This window comes from Pipistrellus hanaki (genome assembly GCF_964339955.1).
Source record: "Pipistrellus hanaki genome assembly, chromosome: 1".
Lineage (NCBI taxonomy): Eukaryota > Metazoa > Chordata > Mammalia > Chiroptera > Vespertilionidae > Pipistrellus > Pipistrellus hanaki.
In genome coordinates, this window is record NC_140503.1 from 148,383,664 (window position 1) to 148,404,399 (window position 20,736).

General features: G+C 37.9%; 2 protein-coding genes across 3 annotated transcripts in view; one reads left to right on the forward strand and one right to left on the reverse strand.

The window, feature by feature from the left end:
- The window catches only part of LOC311628140 (uncharacterized protein C4orf54), a 336,764-nt gene that overhangs the window by 12,348 nt on the left and 303,680 nt on the right, over positions 1–20,736 (forward strand). Inside the window, exon 3 of the mRNA XM_084895049.1 lies at positions 3,606–4,414. The gene's annotated coding sequence lies outside the window, so the exon portion shown is untranslated. The remainder of the gene's footprint in view (positions 1–3,605; positions 4,415–20,736) is intronic.
- The window catches only part of MTTP (microsomal triglyceride transfer protein), a 48,388-nt gene continuing 40,199 nt past the window's right edge, over positions 12,548–20,736 (reverse strand). The window contains exons 16-18 of one of the 2 annotated variants that reach the window (XR_014795974.1): positions 18,812–18,936; positions 14,920–15,745; positions 12,548–14,613 (exon numbers count right to left, since the gene is read on the reverse strand). Coding sequence is in view for 1 of the 2 variants with exons in the window: in XM_084895126.1 (XP_084751252.1) it covers positions 13,653–13,830; positions 15,575–15,745; positions 18,812–18,936 (474 nt within the window). In the remaining variant the exon portion in view is untranslated. The remainder of the gene's footprint in view (positions 14,614–14,919; positions 15,746–18,811; positions 18,937–20,736) is intronic. The other variant, XM_084895126.1, reaches the window with a different exon arrangement.

Genomic DNA, 20,736 nt, shown 5'->3' on the forward strand with positions numbered 1-20,736 from the left:
CAAAGGATAGCAGCTTTCCTCTTTCTTCCTTTTGCTTTTAATTTTGTGCCTCTCTCAACAATTTTGTTTTTATTATTTTCTTCTCTATCCTCTATAAAATTAATAAAAATGAAAAAAATAGCAGCTAATGTGTATTCACCATATGTTATGCAAAGATTTAACACCATGCTATCTGATTCTTAAAACAAGTAGGCACTATTTTCATCTCTATGTGAAAAATGAAGAAATGACTTGTCCCAAACAACATATCATTTGTAGCCCAGGCCCTTCATGCTCATGGCCGTGCTCTTACAGGTGGCACTTGTCTGCTGTTCTCTTACTCTCTGCCCTCCAGCTCTGTTCTTCATTGTGAACTGTCCCTCTTTCATCATATGGGAAAAAGAGAAAGGAATACGATCAGAAATTGACCTTGAATCTATTATTGCCTAGCACAGTGGTCGGCAAACTCATTAGTCAACACAGCAGCAAACATGTGGCTCTCGAGCTGCATTTTGCCAACCACTGGTCTGGCATATATGAAACCTTCATGTGTATTATTCTTTTGACTAAAAAAAAAAATCAGCTGTCTTTAGTTATTAGGACATTGTATGTCCCAAAGAGGGGTCTGAGCCAGTGTCAGCATTTCTAAGGACAGTGGCTCTCCGTGGTGGGGCAATTCTGTGTGTATGTGGGGAGGGAAGGGTGTGGGATGTCCCCTGGAGGCCAGCGGGTTCATGCATTTTAGTTGGAGGGGAGCTGTGTGGCTTGACTAAAGCCCAAGTATGTGCACCTCTGAGGTCCGGCAGCCCTGCGCCAAATTCTAGTATTCTTACTGCTCTGGACACTTGCTCTCTCTGAGCTTCAGTTTTCTCAACTCTGTAATGGGAATACCTCTCAGGAATGTTGTGATGATGGACTTTATAAGACGGTTACAAAGGACGTATCCAATAGTTCACAATATGTAGTAAGAGTTCCATCTGCCTTGGAGACTATAACTTCATAATGCTTTAAAAGCTCCTCACCTCTCAGGGGCCCTCACCAGAGCAGAAAAATCAGGCCTCATTCTTGTATACCCTCAGGGCAGCATGAGGAGATGGATCCGGGGCTGTTTTCTATTTCTCCAAACTGGAGGCAATGTCCATAGCTCTGCAGTCAGAGCTGGCTGATCTCTTGGGACAGGTCAGTTGGCTGTGGGCCAAGGTATTCTAGTATCCCCGAAGCTTTCCAGCATGTTATACAACGCTGAGCTGAGACTGTCAGTTGCATGGCGGTGATTTTCCTCTCCGTCTGGGCACAAGCCTGTGTGGAGCAAGGGAGACTCTGACCCTGCATCCCCTCTGAACTCTGTCATGTGCTCTGGCCCTACAGTCACAGGCCAAACTGTCTGGGCACAAGCCTGTGTGGAGCAAGGGAGACTCTGACCCTGCATCCCCTCTGAACTCTGTCATGTGCTCTGGCCCTACAGTCACAGGCCAAACTGTCTCGGTGACGCAGCAGAGTCACCCTCTCATCGTCACTGAATTCTTCCCAAGCCTCTAAATTAGGGGTGTCGAACTCAATCAGAGAAGGGGCCAAAATCTAAAATCCAGCCTAAATCGCGGGCCGAATGGTTTACTGAACAGTCATAAACTGTCAATGTCATAAACTGACAGCGGAGTGCAGTGATGACAGCGCGGTGCGGGCCACATTGCAAGGCCTGGGGGGCTGGATTTGGCCCGCGGGCCTTGTGTTTGACACATGTGCTCTAAATCATCAGTTAAACTGGCGATTTTATTATTTTATCCTTAATAAGAATTGGAGTGACTTTATTACTTTCAAGATTTTTAATAAAATTCCTCTTGAATGAGCAGAAACAATACGGCTGGTAGGTGAAAAAGCAGTGTCTGGTGATGGATCCCTGAAAATGTCTCGGTCGATTGTATAAACAGATTTTCCCTTCATTTCTCAACATTCTGAAGTCCTGCCCACTTTGATTTGCATACAGATGATTCTTTGTGGTCATCTATTTTCTTCTTTTCCTGGTGTAATTATATTTCCTTTTTCCTGTTGCTATTTTTTATGTCAACAGGTAGCAAAACTTAAATTTAGCAAATGAAAAGTCTCCAAACTCACAAAGGTCCCTTTCATCTTGAAGGTCATTCCTTAATGTAAAATACAAACAAATAAAAATTTAAAAAACATGAACTATTTATACATATGAAATCAACAATCATTCTTATAGACTTATTTTTTTAAGCACATATTTAGCAGGTCAGTTTCTAGATGGCAGGATTAAAATATCTCTTGCTGACTGCTGTGACGCCATATAATTGATTAGCTAACGGTTATATGATACTTTTTGGAGGTTACTTTTCACATGATAGACCTTCTTAATTCCTCACAAATATTACCTGTAGGCCACTCTATTTCTGTCTGTATAATATTATGTTCAAATATCAGCTTTCAAATGTTAAAAAAAAAGTTCTTTAGGCAAAGTTCTAGTAGATATACTGTAGAGAAAGATCAAGAGAAAGGGCTAGCCAAAACCAGTTTGGCTCAGTGGATAGAGGGTTGGCCTGCGGACTGAAGGGTCCTGGGTTCGATTCCGGTCAAGGGCATGTACCTTGGTTGCGAGCACATCCCCAGTAGGGGGTGTGCAGGAGGCAGCTGATCGATGTTTGTAACTCTCTATCTTTCTCCCTTCCTCTCTGTAAAAAATCAATAAAATATATAAAAAAGAAAAAAAGAGAAAGGGCTAATTTTTAGTAAACTTTTGAACATGTCACTTACTTATCTTATACTAGAGGCCTGGTGCACAAAATTCATGAAAGATAGACCTTCCTTCCCCCTGCTGCCAGCACTGGTTCCCCTCTGGCACCCGGGACCCAGGCTTCCCTTGCAGCCCTGGTTTTGTCCAGAAGGTCATCGGGAAGGATGTATGGTCTAATTAGCATATTATGCTTTTATTATTATAGATGGATTTAACTCCATTCTAAGGTATAGGCTCTAACCAGTATAAACAAAATGTACTAGATGAAATTCCACGTAATTTAGGTAGCAATCATTCATTCACAAAAATTCTTTCAACTAGATTACTAACTCATAGTAAATCCAATTTCTGAATAATATTTTAAGAACATATCTATTACACTGTTTTATCGCTGCTATGGATGATTTCAATGAAAGAGAACATTTCAGTCTAAAATCATTTTTGTATAATTCATTGGATTTAATATAATTTTCAAAGAGAAGTTCATCTTTGGGCACTTTCCTGAAGTAAGTATACTGTCTAGTAAGTTCAGAAACACATTTGCCATGCCAAAACCGGTTTGGCTCAGTGGATAGAGTGTACTTCGGTTGCGCGCACATCCCCAGGAGAGGATGTGCAAGAGGCAGCTGATTGATGATTCTCTCTCATCGATGTTTCTAACTCTCTATCCCTCTCTCTTCATCTCTGTGAAAAATCAATAAAAACTAAAAAAAGAAACACATTTGCCAAACATATTTTGAAATGCTAACTTCATCATAATTAATATTGAAATCAGAAAAATAGTTATATAAAATGAATTTTGACTTTTTTTTTGCTTCTTTAAAAGTGAATTTTACTTTTAGAATAACCATCTCTTCTTATCTATGCTTGTTTATAGGAGCAAGACAGCAAGATGGACTATTCTTTTTTAATCTGAAGGTTACATTGTAACAGAACTAAGAGTTCATCTGAAAAACTTCCTCTACATGTGTTATTCTTAGTTTTTGCTTCTTATGAACCAAGTGTGTAAGTTTCTATATTTTCCTTAACAACCCTGTTTAGAAAGTTTGTGCTATTTGAGTTTTACTAGGCTGATTGAATGATTGCATTTTCCCCCTGTAAAAATAATTTCTTTTTATACTTAATACAGGACATAAGGTTTTCATTTATCTTTTCCTCCATTTGGCTAGACAAAATATCCCTTAACTATTTTCATAGTTCAATCAAACCATATAGCAGAATTGGATTTGTTCTATTGTAAACCAAGCCAGTAAATCAATAACTTGGAACCCAAATCACCTTATAGGTTTTTGGAATACATGAGGACTAGCTGGTAGAATTGCAGCACATGCTTGGATTTTATATATGATGGGTCCTCACTTTGAATCATATGCCAGCCAAGCCTAGTCATTCTCTTGGTTATAATCTACATGCTCTTTTATCGGGTTTAGCATGATTTCAGGTGTGATTGTGCAAAATAGTGGTTTTAACTTTTGTGCTTTGTTTAAATTTTCCAATTTGTACAATGTCATGACACTGTTTTTTGTCTTATTTAAAATAGAATGGCTTAAAATACTGAAGAGCCAGTGATTATATTTAAAATTAAGTTCTTAGTCTCAGGAAAATATAAAATATTTATTTCCCTCTAGAAACCCAAACTTTGTTATGAGCGTATAGCTTTTTTTTTTTTTTTTTTTTTTTTTTTTTGTCTTCTTCAATGATTCCCTCCACAGTTGCATACTCCTGGCTCTCACGGATTATTTGGAGTCCGCAGAGTGACTGGTTTGGGGTGACAGAGCAGAATGTAAGCTCCTACTCAGTGGCTCCCGATCTCTCCAGCCACACCAAGAGCAGTGACCTAGGGTTACATCACTTGTTCATTGTGGTTGTAAGAGATGACAAGAGTCCATATCACAGAATCTCCCATCAACATTCAATACTGCCTCAGTTGTAACCCAACTTCTGAAGATCATTTTAATGAGTGTTCACAGTGAGTCTTGAAGAGTTGATAGACCAGATAAATATTTACCTTGTCGGGAATAATAAGTGTGTCAAATATATATTCGACAAATGTTACATTGAATATTTTTTACTGTTTAAAAGAGTACCTTGAAGGTTTTCCCAGGCTTTCTAATTTAATGAATCTCCGCTTCTTTATTGATTTATTCAAAGATAAAGCATTCTGGTAATTTTTTAAAAGCCTTATTTTGATTTTAGTAGTCATCAATATTTGGTTTCTGCTTAAAAATGATTCTTGAAGCCACAGGAGTTTATGCTATTCATGACTGAAGGTATGGGTAAAAAGTGGTGAGACTGATTTTTGTATGATTTATGTAATCTCATTATTTTATAGTTATGCTTCCTATCTCAAACACTTAAAAAAATAACTCAGTTTCACTTTCAAGGACTCCCTTACAGGGATATTTTTTTTTCTAGAAAATATGTTGGATAAAAGGAAAGGTTTGAGGGAGAAATAATTGGCTCTGTTCACAATTCAATCAATCATTGGGTTGATGAGCTATAAAATGCAGTGATAGCCTCCATGAGACATGAAACATGAAATATGAAGCTGCCTCTGAATATGGAAAAAAATGTCCTTGTGCCATATTAGGGAAGTATTATTCGTCACAGAGGTCTTACCCAGGTGCACCAGCAGATGCACCCCAGAACTGAATGAATTTTTCACCATTGGGAACTAGTTACAGGGTCAGCCCTTCCTCATTTTCAGTGGAGATTGTCTTGGTATGAGGTCACTTTGGATGAGTAGTACTGGAATGGATAAGATTGTTTTAAAACTATGTGTGACTTTGAGGAAAAACCAGTGGTCATGCTGAGTAGTCAACTGCTTGCCCGCTCTCAAAAATGAGAGACTCCCCTTTCCTAGAATATGTGAAGTTCTATCTACCAAGGGTCTGGGGCCCCATACGCTACTTATCATGATTTATCACCAGCAGATCAGAGCCTTAAAGTCTCACATTGAGGTAAACCAGGACAGACACTAGGAAAGAAAGGAGAACTTCTCAATTGTTGGTTCTATCAGAGGCCACGTCCCCTGAGGAGCTATCAAGGATATAGTAAATGTGTAAGTGGTTAAGAATGTAACTTTAAAATAATATTCTATGAATATGACACTATTGATAATTTTGTGGTTCTATATTTCCTTAAACCATACAAAGCTGCTAGGCCATTTACTACCTCAAATGACAGTGAGGAACATTTTAGAAGACCTGAGATAAGTCTAAATCCTCATTGTCATTGTTTTATCTATTCTTGAGGTCACATTGATGTTTGAGTGAAGTGGTGGTGCCCTTCCTTTTCAACCAAAGTTAAGTAGAAAAACAGTCTATAAACCTTCCAACCCATAAAACTATTACCCTAACACCATCCCTTTAGTTTATGTTTCAATACACAAAACTATTTGTGAAGCATGTGACATTTTCTAAATAGTGCCTTGAGCTCAAATCAAATTAGATTTGCAAAGTCTGGCTTTTGTCATTTTCTCTCAGGGTTACAAATATGACTCAGTTTTTCAGAGGAACCACAGTGCATTGTGGGTAGAAATGTTGACCCATTTCCTCTTTTTTTTCTTTCTTTCTTATGGTTAAATTGTCAGGTTGAAATATACTCTGATTTGTTTTTGGAAAACTGAACACATTTGTAACCAGTATGAAAATTAAATTCACCAGAATGTTTTTTCTTAAAATCACTCACTGAAACTGCCTTCAGGGTTAAATAAAGCCCAGATATGCAGACATATAAGCTGTCTGTATGTCTACATATGTCTGTGTATATGGCTCTTTCTATATCATTGAGTAAATAAGTTAAAACTAATTGCATCTTGACATCGCTATAATAATTCTCAATTGTTAAAAACACATTTCAAATTCATCCTTAGATCACTAGGAAATGCCTAGTAATATAAATTGTCCTTTAATTTCAGATTTGACTTTATCTTAGCCTCTTAAGGAGATTTAATGTGTTTAAATTATTTTTCTTACTCCATGTGTTTGCTGCAAATTGAATGCTCATGTTAACTGAAATACTTTGGATACTTTGGACTGTAAGACAGTATTAATTACTAAGTAGATTGACTATACTCATGATACATATATATACATATACACACATATATGTGTGTGTGTATGCAAGAGAAAACATATTCAATGATATTCTCTGTGTTTAAAAACTATCATGGTATACATTTTCCTATGTGGTGCTTGAGGAGTTTCATTCTACAGTTTACAAGGTGTAGGTTTGCACCCCAAATTCTCAGGGTATGCTATTTTACCCAAATACTTGAAAGAAAAAGGTGCCCTGTACTTTATCAGTACTGTTGAGGGGAAAAATGATAAATTATGTGTAGGTTTGTTTTAGAAAAATCAAATTCATACAATATGTTAGCCTCTTACAGAATTTCTAAGGAGATATACATATAGTTATGATATATATTTTCAAGAGACTATTTCTACATTCTTAACTAACTTCTGGGTCCTCAGTAGACCTTACAGGTGCATAAAATCATTAATAAAACATCTAGCATTTGCTAAACTGTACTTTGAACTTGAATCTAATCAGAATTGTGGACTCTGGGGGAAAAGCATGTTAATCTATGGCACATGTGATTACAAGGCCCAGGGGAGGATTCTGAAAATTGGACTTGTTTGTGTGCCCCATGTGTCAGAAGAAAACTGAACTTCACAGCAGCATTTGTAAGCTGTTAATATTCTCGTTCCAGGTTGCAACTAGAGCATATTATTAAATGTATTCCCATTTAATTCTTTAATTCACAATGGTGCAGAATAAAACACACACAACACTTATAATTTGATTTCTTTTTTAAGTTTCATAATTGCTTTTTACAACCTAGTGTTAATGGCAGAGTTCTTTAAAATCACCTATCGTCCTTGTATCTATTTTCTAATGGGCAGTCCTTCTCTCCCCCCTCCTACCCCCGCCCCCCTTGAAGATGAAGGTTTCTATATTTACATTTAAAGAATATTATTGTACAGTAAAGACAGTGGTGGTTGAAAAGGATGTGAAGACTGAGGAAGTTATGTCCTAAAAAGAGAAGAGTAAATTGTGTGATGAATGAAGAAAGACATTGGATAATGCTGAATTACACCCCTGGCCATGAGAAAAGCCGGTGGTAAATGGAAAGACTATGGACTGCTTTCAAGATAGAAATCTTTGTGGAAGAGTTCCTACCTTAGATCTGATGCAACTCTGTTAGAGAGTGCACTGAACTTGGCCAGTGGGACTGCGAATCCAGCCGGACAGCTCTGAGAATGACATTCTCGGTGTATTGCATATGGAGAAAACTACTTAGACAAGGACTCTGTGAGACTAGCCTGCTGACCTTAATTGCCAGCATTGGTAGGTGATTGTGCAATCTTGTGTAATGGTCTTTTATTGTGACTCTTGAGGAAAAATGTTTTGTTGTTGTTTTTTTTCCAGTAAAAGTAACTGCAAAGAATACATGCATTGTCTGTCTTTATTTTAACTCAGACATAAACTTTGGACATTTTTATTTCCTTCTGTCTTCTAACTGAAATCCTTCATTTAACTAAAACACTCTGATGGTTCATATCCAGGTTGTATTCATTTTCTACTGTTATTGTAACTACACACTCAGCAGCTTAAGATGAAGCAAGTTCATTATCTTGCAGTTCTAGAGTTCTGAAGTCTAGGATGGACCTTCCCTGAACCCATAGCATTTCACCCAGCCAACCAAAGGAATCTAGCTGCTTGCATCATTAAGGAGCACTGTGAGGAGCACCTCACGAGGTATGTGATGCTCCCCTGGCACCACACCTAAGTGTGATGTCCCTGAGGGCCCACACTGAGGCCCAGGAAAGTAATTGTAGTTATCCCCTTCAAAGCCTGAATAGGAGAGGCACACATTTTGGAGACCTACTGCACAAGATCAATGTTGTAACACATCCCTTAAATCAACCACTGTTAACTGAAGTCACTATAATAAACCTTAAGATTGAAGTCCCCAAAAGACTTGAACCCACATTTCACAAAGAGGGACAACCAGGATTCCTTACATATGTTCAGGGTTGAGGTTGATCAGGCAAGAAAGCAAATTGAGGGCAGTCTCAGGCCTCATATTTTTCTAAGTCAACTCTGCCTTCCAGCTCTTGTTTCCAGTGAATTCTCATATTCCATTATCCTTCTTGCCTCAAGCGTACACAGTTTTACTCTGCATTGCATTACCCTAGCAGTCTTCACTGCAGAATGCCCATTCAATCCTGAGCATTCCATGTGTGGCATGATTTTGCTGAAGGCTTAAGGGTACATAGGCTAGACATATGCATGTGCTCCTTCATATGGCAGCCAACTACATTAGCAGACACTTTAGACCTGAACTACTTACATACCTGTCCTCAAATACCCCTGTGCCATCTCTGGCACTAGAAAATTTTCACTGGTTGTTGAGTTTATTTGTGCTTCAGCCACCATCCCTCTCCCTCTCTTCATCCTTTGCTTCCTCTGTTTCTTGGTGTGCTGGCTCAGAATACTCTCATTTCTTATTTATTATATAGGGTAGTTTAGCCATCTATTGAATCCCTGCTAATGCAGATTCACTATACTACATCCAGAAGACCTCATCTTCATGAACCATGCATAGCCACTGTTCTAGTTGTGTGCTGCTGAGGAACAATCCACCTGAAAACTTGAGTCTTAAAAGCCACAAAAAAAAAGTTTTTAGCTCATTAATATGCAATTTGGACATAGCTGGGCATGGAAGGTTCGATTCTACTTCACACAAGAACTCAACAGGGATTTCAGAATCTACTTCCATGATGGCTCATTCCCATGACCAGAGAGCCAATGTCAGCTAGGGACTTCAGCTCCTCTTCAGCTGGACCTCCCTTGGGCTTCCTCCAAACATGGTGGGTGAGTGCCAACAATGTGTATCCCAAGAGATAAGAACTGGATGCTGCCAGTGTCTTAAAGCCTAGCTCAGAAAGTAACACAGCATCACTATCACCTATTTGACAAGCAATCACAGAATGGAGATTCAATGGGCAGGAACACAGATTCTATCTCTCAATGGGAAGAGTGTCAAATAATTTGGGAACATATTTTAAAACTATCATCCTCATTAAGGGCTGTTTTTAAATAGTTAATTTTAAAAGAGGAATTTTAAAGTCAATTCTCAGATTACTGTAAGCTCAGTCAAAGATTCTAGGGAAAAAATCTAAAGAATGAGAGTAGTGTATCGAAAGTGTGATGGGTATACTTTTATGTGTGTTAGACATATGTTGGAGTTTCATAGGGTAGAAGTCACTGTTATATTCCCAGTTTGGAGGATGTTAATGTTCTTTAGGAATAATAAAAAAGCCTACTATAAGCCAGGTGCTCTGATTCATGAAGAGGTTAATATTTCAGGAAGCCTTTAATATGGTGAGAATGCCTGATATGCTGATGAAGCTAGCTAGTCTAAGCCTTGTCAAAGGCACCGTGATTGAAAGAGGAAACTAGCTAATGGCCACAAAGAAGAGATCCATGCCAATGACCCAGCATGGAGTGGGCAGGGAGCAAGAGGGCTAAGTGTGAAGAGAACTCAGAAGTCCAGAGAGAAAGCAAGAGAATGAAAGTGAAGAAGCTGTTTAGTTTAGGGGCAAGGGAGCTATTGAAGATGACAAGGGAGGAGTGTAGCTAGAAGTAGCATGACCAAAGCCCGTTGATAAGAGGTTTATCCCAACAGAAGTATTGTGAAAAGAGTCATCAAAGACATAGCAAAAACTGATATTTCTTTCTGCCCCTTGAAATTACAATCTGAGCAACAGATAATCCCTTGAGTGAAGTGTTCTCTGAAAGCTTCTACACCTTCAGGACTACTGGGTAGAGTAAGAACAGGTGTGTATTACATTCATATGTATTTACACACTAGATATAGTATTGCAGAATAACATTATAGTCTATAGATTATGTGAGAATCATAAGATAATATTACCCTTGGCCTGTAGTTAGCATTTCAAAAATATTAACTACTATGATATATTCACTATAGCATTTCTACCTCTGAAAAATTCAAATTCACTGCGATATAGGTTGCTTGAAGATCCTCAAATTTATTTGCATGTTCTTTGAAGGAAATTTAGAGAATGATAAAATATTCTAAAAACTGAAAAGTAGGGCAATTTCTTAATTATTCAGAGGGACCTACTATACAAATTACCTTAAAAATGAATGCTTAGGGGGTAAGGGAGAGAGATCAATCAAAAAACTTGTAAGCCTAACCAATGGACACAGACAACAGGGGGGTGAGGGCATGAGTGGTGGTGGGGGGGGGGGCGGGGATGAGAGGGAATAATGGGGGAATAAGGACACATATGTAATCAGTAAATTTTTAAAAAAAATAAATGCTTATAATTATGTTTTGTAGACTATTATTTACTTTATGAAATTATAAAACAACCTCTTTCCAATATTCTTAGAGGGATGATTTTTATCAGCTGTATCTTATTTCCTCATATTGATGTATCATAATGTGTTTAATCAATCTCATATTTTGAAATATTTTGTTTTTATAATTTTGGGCTATGAAAATAATGCTGCAACAAACACCTTTGAGCACAAATCTTCCCAGGCATCTCTGAATATTTCCTTGTGATAAAGACTTCTAAATAGAATTACTGAAATAAAAGAATATAAATATTCATAAAACTTTTGACATGAGATTTTGAGATATCTCTCTACCTCCCATATCCCGACTCTGCCACACCCCCCAAAACATGCAAATACACTATTTAGAAACTTCATATTTTAGCACTTTACTTGTTTAAAATTACCCTGAAGATGAAGGAATAGGAGACTCTTATTGGTTTGCTGGAATACATATTTTACTGCAGAAAGTATGAACAATCTGCATACACACAAAGAAAGAGAGTGTGTGTGTGTTTACAAACATCACACCAATGATCTTCTTATGATTTTAAGTGTCTTCCTTTTACTCTGGGGCAAGACTCTCAAAGTTGTGGTCCCCATACTAACAGCCTGGGCTTCACCTGGAAGACTTCACCTGGGAAATCCTCGGCCCGACTCAGGCCAGTTGAATTCAAAATGGAGAAGAGCTTCAGTGTTCTGTTTTAAGAAGCACTCAGGTGGTCCTCATGGACACAATTTGAGAACGACTGCTGTGGACCACAGGGAACTGGCAACCATAAGTTTTTGGAGGAAATCAGAAGGCTGCTGCTCCTGAGTAGAGAACTCCAGTCTTGACCCATCATGTTAGCATACTGGTCCACAATGAGATAGACCCTTTTTGATCCTCATTTTCTTCAATGATTTTTTTTTTTTTAGTTGACACTACAAATGCTTATTTCAGGGTGTTTGCAAACTTTTTTAAAAGATCATGCTTAAGAAATATTGCCTTCCTTCTTTTTCTGAAAGTTAATCTAGTCTATATTTTTTATTTTTTTCCCTTGAAAGGAGTGTAAGAGCACTGGTCCCTGAAGAGAGAGTAAACTGCTTTGCTATGGATGCATCTTCCAAAGCCAATGTCACCACCAAAGACATATCACGTCCCCTTAAGGTTTCAATTTCTTTCTTTCCTCTTAGTAACCTAACAGTAAGGGTGCTGGTCCAGGGCTTTATGAAAACTGGGCTTAAAGCTTGTTTTCAGCTCCACAGGTCCTTACCCGGTTCTTGCTGCTGTGATTTTCAGTGGTCCATTTTCCCAGAGGGCTCTGACCTCCTTTTGGGATCTCTGGCCTGTCCTGTTCTATAGGGTTGCAAAGGCAACTTGTGTGTATGTCTGGGCGCAGAAATTGGCAAGAGCAGAGAGAGATGGTGTTTAAAGTAAAGGAAGACAAAAAGAATTCAATAGGATTTCCACATATTTATTTCATCACACATCATTTTAAATGTACAGTCAATGATAGGCTAGATAAACTTCTGTGTGTGCATGTGTGTGTGTATGTGTTTGTATATATTTAATAAACAAATGAACATCTGTTATGAGTTTTGGGTTTGTTACTATAAACATACTTTTCATGAATAAATATTTAAAAATGTTTAGCATGCCTCTTTTAATTTGAACAGATAAAAATCTTTCCTTGAATTCATATTTTAGAAGTCCAAATCCATCAGCACTAAATTCTCTCAGCCAACTCTACCTTGTGTACAGATTGTAATCACACAGACTAGAACTTTCACGATCAAACAGCTGAACAAAAGAGAAAATGATGACTACATCAAGTCCCTTATAAAGGACAGCACACCACATTATGGTCTCCAAGAGACACAGCACACAAAAAAATCAAATGGAGTTTCTGAAATTAATATCTCTAAATCTTACGTGCGAAGCCCAATGTTTTTGTAGGGCGGAATGCAGAGGACTGACTATGCGGTCAGCAGAAAGATGAGATGGTATGTGAATGTTGTATGCCTTCTCCCTCAATGCTCAATAAAACTAACAACAGAAGAGATATTAGTAAATGTCAATTCATGAATTTGGCTGAGAAAGTATTTAAAAAGTCTTGTTCCCTCCTCCCTCCTCACACCTCCCACGAAAAAAGGTCTGTTGTGTGTTTTTTTTCTTTGCATGAATATGTTTGGTAGAAACAATACACGTTTAAGATTCTATCGATGGCTACATACACACTGAAAATTATTGAAACAAAATTGGGTTTTGAGTGTGTGTATGTATTTTTTAAATAAACAATAGTTTCTTTATAGGGAAGGATAATTCTCGCTATATCAAATAGAATTTCCTAAAAGTATCACATTATTTTGGCTCAAAAAAATTGACACGGTTGGTGCTCTGAATAGGCCCAAATTTGGTCATTTGGGTTTTTTTCATAACTTTTTACAAAAATCTTAAATACAGGTAAATATGTAAACACTGTGCTCTCAGAGAGCAAGCACTTAGGCATGTCACCTGGTTTCCCTCCTGGGGAGATGAATTCAAGTGGGACATCACCCTTCAGTTTCAAAACCAACCCCCACCAGTGGAAGCACTCTCCGGCTGAGGGGGAAACACCACCTTGCACATATTAGCATTCTCTTGGTGGAGAGGGAATTCAGATCCTGCCACCATCATTTCTTTTCTTTTCCGCAAGACGTATCCTTTGCCTGTGGACAGCCTTTCATACTTGGTCTCAAATTGCCTGCAGAACAACAACAAATAGCAAAATCACACACATAGTCAAGTCACCTCATGCCTGTCAGAGCCACGCGCTGAGTGTGCCCTTGAAGCTTCTGTGTCTGTGTCGAAGCGATTTGAGAAAGGATGTGAGTACCAAGGACGACAGGCTTCCATCCCGTGAATGGGGTGATGTTTTTCTTCCCCTTTCTTTTCACACTTCACATGCTTGGAATATAAGAGTCTGCTAGACATTCTCCTGCAATGGAGGACTACATTCCTCTCAGTGCTTTGTTAGCTTTGCAAGCCTTGCTGGGCCCCCCTCTCCTCATCCTAGGAGCCCCACTTTGGGCTCAGTCCCCCTGTGAGGAAGGAGCAAGTGTAACTGGATTTAAGATGAGAATGCTGCCAGGGAAGCATTCCCAAAGCTGTAGCCAAAGGGAAATGTGGAGCCAAACGAGTTAGCCCAGTGCCTGGATTGGTGGTGACTGCATTGTGACCATTGGAAGGGTGATTTTTAAAAATGCATTAATGGAGGTTTATTCTATACATACATTAGTATAAACGAGCAACAGTTTAATATTCTGACTATAATCCACTCTATTCTGTAAAAATATAACTCATAATTATACTTATATCATTTATGCATATTTATATGGATCATGAAATGTCAAGAATATAAAGAAGGTGCTCAACTCTGGGTTACTTTTCAAAGAAGAAGAGGAAGATATGGCTGCTGTTTTAAGCAGACAAATTGCTTTCATGGTTAACAGTGTGTCAAGGAAGCCTCTACCACTCACAGTATCACCTAGACCAGTGTTTCCCAAACTTCTCTCATGATGAGAATCACCTGGTGGAGTTGTTAAAACACAGATTCCTGAATCCCAACTAAGAAGTGCTAAACTAGAATTTTTGGGAACATATAGGTAAAATTGTATACTTAACTAGTGCTCTAAGACAGATGTTATATACAGAGCACTAGTTAGGTATGCAATTTTACCTATATGTTCCCAAAAATTCTAGTTTAGCACTTCTTAGTTGGGATTCAGGAATCTGTGTTTTAACAACTCCACCAGGTGATTCTCATCATGAGAGAAGGTTGGGAAACACTGACCTAGACTAAAGGCATTTTACTTGCACGTGATAGTATTGTCATAAATATGGTCACATGATTCAAAGAACACAGTATAAAAGCCCTAGAGTGGGATAGGTGTTGGGAAATTAACATGGCCAATTACATATTCAGTTTTTGAGACACTAAGAATTCTGCTGAAAATTTTACAAACTCTCAAGCTTTGGCCAAAACTTAAACAAGGTGGAATTGCTGTTGTATGGATTACCTAAGCACTGTGAATTCATTTGGGCTCCTTAGCCATGGTAAGTGATTTCATGTTTTGTTTTGAGCTCTCTGCCCAGGAGACAACTTTGAAGATATAGCTGATAACAAATATATATCCGGTATTTTTAATGAAACTACATGGCAATTCTTGTGGTAAATCAGATCCCTTTATTTCCTTGATAAATTGTTTCTAGATAGAATATGATACCTCCTGAATTGAAAGAACTGGTCATTACAGTTCCTTGTTATCCTAGGGACTGACTCAATTTTTAGCCTCATCAAGAATTCTGTTACTAATTTAAAGATAATTTGTTTCATGAATTTCTTTTTACCATTTTCTTTTAATTTCCGAAAGTGAATGTTGAAGACTGGGTGTGAGTTCTGGTGAAGTGGGGCTGGCCCTGGAACATGCCCAAGCACTGCTTCTCACCTGTATGGAGCCTCAGCCCTGTCCATCTGCAGGCAGACTAGGAAGGGGTACTGAGAAAACTGCACAGTGGAGATAAACTCCATGCTGGCCTCCGTTTCTGCACTGATTTCCAGGCCAGCTTTCACAAAAGAGGAGTCCACAGTGACGTCACCAGCTATCACCACAGCCAACCTAAAGATTTGGGGCAGAAAAAACTATTAGCATTACATTTAACTGAGCTGGACTAACAGCTATAATTTCCCAGGATCTAAATTCATGATGCCAATGACTGTAAGGAAAGGGGCTAATATGCGACCTAAATGTGCTCAGAATTCTATTGGTAACCATGGCCCAATAGTCCCAGGGATTGTGCAGTGAAGATTTGCTCTTCCCCTAAACCCTCCCTCAGTCTTCAATTCTAGAAGTGGGAATGAAATGTCTATCAGGTACTGCTGTTTGGTATGGGCCTACTAAGAGCCAAGATGAAAATATTCCTGGAACCTGGTCTTCTCAGAAAGTCAGAAATATCTGAGTTATCTAAATTCAGCAAGAAGACAGCTAATGTTTATAATAATTTTCTTGCTCCCTTGGTTTCTCTGTTGGTGTCTAGGTAGATATTTCAATTCCATTTTATTGCTTTCTCCAAAGGGTCTCTAGGGAGCTAAGTCTATTTGAAAAAATATTGTCACAAAAAAAATTTCTATAGTGGGGCACAGTGGGTAGCCTAGGAATGACAGATATGGTGGGTTCTCCAATTGCTCAGAGGAATAGATAAGCAGATTGAATTGCCTAGGGAGAGTGGCTTGGATGAAAATGAAGAAGATAAATAACTCAGTAAAAGGCTTACCTCTAGGAACATTCTAATTTAAGTGTAGACTTTCAGTAATATTGTGGGAGTTACTCCTACAATTAAATCAGGGTTGTATGCACAAGCTTTTTTGATAGAGGTACTAATTTTTGCTGTGCAACCTAAAGCTTACCACCTACTGTTGTCAGGGTAAAAGTAGGTCAGAGGTATCCTGTTAAATCCCTGAATACCTCGCTATACCTTCTAATATCTTAACATTCAACAAAGGCTTAAGAGAGATTTTTAAATGAACAAATTAAAAATTGAGGATAGATTGGCTACAATGTGGATACTGATAGATTCTTAGGGATACAGTGTCCTTAAAAATCCAGATTTTGTTGTTGTTACTATTGTTGATTTCTTTCTAAAAAAAAAAAAAAAATTAAATTCAGTGTAATTTGGGGAAATTTCTACCTGGAAATACTTCAGAAAGAGGAAACAGATGACTGCTTCAATGAGAAGCCCTAAGTTATATTGCTGATCACTGCAATGACCACTCCATTTCTCATTCATTGGTTTGTTTTAGTAACACTGTGGGCCACAAATGTGACAGCTTTTAATAGCTCTCAATTCCTTCATCCATAGTTCAAAATAAACCAAAATATTTAATTTTACCACCCTAACTCACTTATCCCCAACCATAGTTTAAATATCTAAAAATATTTAAAAAATCTATTGCATTTCAATTTCCTTTTTTGATGTTATAATAAACAGAAGAGTAATTCTTTTGATTATTGCAATGGTTCAGAAACATTGTTTGTGTTCAAAATGAAACATTTCACTTAATCTGACAGGTAGATTAGGAAAACTAAAGGAGCCAGGAACATTTTGTTTAGAAAAATGAATGATAAAAAAAAAAACCTTAAGGACTAAATATTTAATATTTAGATTCTGCATAAAAGTGACCATTTAAAATTTTTTATCTACTGAAGACAGTAAAAAAGTAAAAACTTGAGATCCCAAATAGAGGGATAAGCTAAAAAAAAAAAAAAAAAAAGGTTGCTTCAGAGTAAAGTTTCCTAATAGCACTGTCAACTAGTGAGGTGGAATACCATGAGAAGATGAACCTCTCATCCACTGGGCATGCTGTTTATGGATGTCTTTAAAAGTCAAGAGTCAAGATTCTTGGCTGAGTTGTATTAGGCGCTGACCTGTTCATAAGAAGCTATGGAAAGAATGACTTCCCATGGTTATTTCCTACTCTATGATTTAATGATTACAAATAGAAAGTATAGATCCTGATAAACAAACAGGGATACATCAAACTAAAAAGTTTTTGCACATAAAAGGAAACCATCAACAAAATGAAAAGACAACCCATTGAATGAAAAAACATATCAATGACACATCTGATAAGGGGTTATAAAGAACTTCTATAACTCAACACCAGAGAAACAAACAACCGAATTAAAAAATGGGCAAAGGATCTGAAAAGATATTCTTCCTTAGAAGAGATACAGATGGCCAACAGGCATATGAAAAAATGGACTTGTATGCATGTATGTAAGCATAACCAATGGACACAAGACACTGGGGGGTGAGGGCATGTATGGGAGTGGAGTGGGGAGTCAATAGGGAGATATGGATACATGTAATACCTTAATCAATAAAATAAAAAAATAACATTAAAAAAAGAAAAGATGCTCAATATCCACTAATCATCAGAGAGGTGCAAATTACAACCACAATGAGATACCACCTCACACCTGCCAGAATGGCTACCATCAATAAATCAATAAACAACAAGTGCTGGTGAGGATGTTTCCTTAGTGCCAAGATTTGGAAGCAGCCCAAATGTCCATCAGTAGATGAAAAGCTGTGGTACATTTATAAAGGTGGAATATACTTGGCCATAAAAAAGAAGATCTTAGGAAATGGATGGACCTGGAGAGCATTATGCTAAGTGAAATAACTCAGTCAGAGAAGGACCAGTACCATACAACTTCACTCATATGTGGTAATTAATAAACAAAATAGAAACAGACTCAGCTAGAGAACAAACTGACAGCTGTCAGAGGGGTTGTAGGGCTGGGTAAAAATGGTGAAGGGATTTTTGCCCCTTGAGTTTGGGGCAAAAAAACAACACAATAATTACAACTCATAGACACATATTGTCGTGTGGTTATTACTAGAGGGAAAGGGGTGAGGAGGAAGGTAGAAGAAGGTATAGGGGGACAAGTGGTGATGGAAGGAGACTTGAACTGAGGTGATGAATACACAATACAATATACAGATGATGTATTATAGAACTGTACTCCTGAAACCTACATAATTTTATTAACCAATGTCACCCCAATAAATTCAATAATAAATAAATAAATAGTCAGAAAAAAGAGTACAGATTCTGAAAGGTCAGAAGGTTAAACAATTCCAAAACCTAATTTCTGAAGTTCTTTACATAGAGTACTTACAGATTTTTCACTCGTGTTTTTGACTCACGGTACCACAGACTAAACTCCATTGCACCGGAAATGTCAATGGCTAGAGCACCCTTGATGTCTATATTGGCCTTCAGTCCAGATTGCAGCTGAATCTCCTAGAAGCAAAAAAATATAATAATAGTAGTAATAATCACTATTTAGCCAACCCCTTTGAAAAAGCACATTCAACCTCCTCCTGTAGATAATAGCATTTGAGCTGCATTAATGTTGGAATCTTTCTCTAGGCTTGGAAACACATTTTAGTTCTGCATTGGGAGGGGAAATGGTTTTCAAAGAGTGGTCCCCTGACAAGTAACATCAGCATTCTGGAAACTTGTTTGAAACACAAATCCCATACCTACTGAATTAGAAACTCTGAGGGTGGGGTCCAGCAATCTGTGTTGTAACAAGTCCTCATGTTGATTTTGATGCATTCAAATTTGAGAATGACCAGATTAGGGAAAATGAAGGCATCTCTATCAGGAATCCAGCTGTGGCTTTGGAGTGGGGATGAGGATTGGGAAATGACCACTAATGGTCCTTTACCACTTTTCTTGTTATATGCTGTGTCAGATAGAGACAACTGCATCCTGCTGGCAAATGAAAATTATGATGAAAACTGCCAGTACAATGTAGATGTTCCAGGAATTGTCTAGTCCAGTTGGGAAAAGAAAGCAAGGCAATTGAACTAAGCCTTAATACCCTGCTCTTTGACATTTGAAATGACATCAAATTAATATGTTTTGTCCAACATGAACTCAACAGCATATTCCAGAGAGACAATACTTGCTGACAAACATAGTTCCTTCTAAGCATTTTTTAAAAATATATTTTGATTTTTTTACAGAGAAGAAGGGAGAGAGATAGAGCTAGAAACGTCAACGAGAGAGAAACATCGACCAGCTGCCTCTTGCACACCCCCTACCGGGGATGTGCCCACAACCAATGTACATGCCCTTGACTGGAATCGAACCTGGTACCCTTCAGTCCGCAGACCGATGCTCTACCACTGAGCCAAACCGGTTTCGGCCCTTCTAAGCATTTTTATGGTTGTCTGAACTTCATTGTTTTGTGCTGTTTGTGCCAGCATTTAGCTTTTAAGTCTTGCAGTTATAATATATATTAGCCCTGGTGATGTTGGCTGAAAATGTCTTCAGTTGGATTGGAATCAGATTGTCTGGGGACAGTGTTGGAAGTGATAATGATTTGGGGGGAAAGGCTTAGTATCCTTAATTTAGATATTCCTTCAAAGATCTTAGGTTTATGGTAACTGGCAGCATGACCAACTTTATGTAATTACCCTACTCAGATCAAACTGTGTTTTCACCAACTATAAATGACACTATGTTGCTTTCTAGGAAGGATTCTGTTGATCTCCTGGAATTATCTTCACTTTCCAAAAAATGTGGCAGGGAATGTCAGTCAAAGGACTTGGCTTACAACCAGGTATACTAAAAAAGTCTGATTGTGGCGTGAAGTTACCTTTAACTGAAAGACACTTGGACAAAAGAATGAGATTCTCAACATAGAGCTAACGACACTAATATAAAGGGACACAAATTACCCTGATAAAACCATAATTATGTCCACAGTTGAACCTATACCTATGAACTGCAGAACCATAATATCAGAATTCCACATTTGCACCGTAATTGTGATTGTTCTTAAATGAGCCATACTGTGTGCCCTACCTCAGAAGTATTTCTTTCTTTGTATTTTCTTCTTTGATCTCAATTTGAAAAATTACAGTCTGTGATGTGGAATTTGGCTTTCCTACTGACCATACATTAGGTGGATATCAAAACAAACCAAGTGTTTTGACAATCTTTACTTCATGAGAGGGATTAAGCTACATAGTGTAGTGGCTACATTTTTTCAGGGGTATAAAATGAGTGGAACGAACAGCTTTTAAGCAC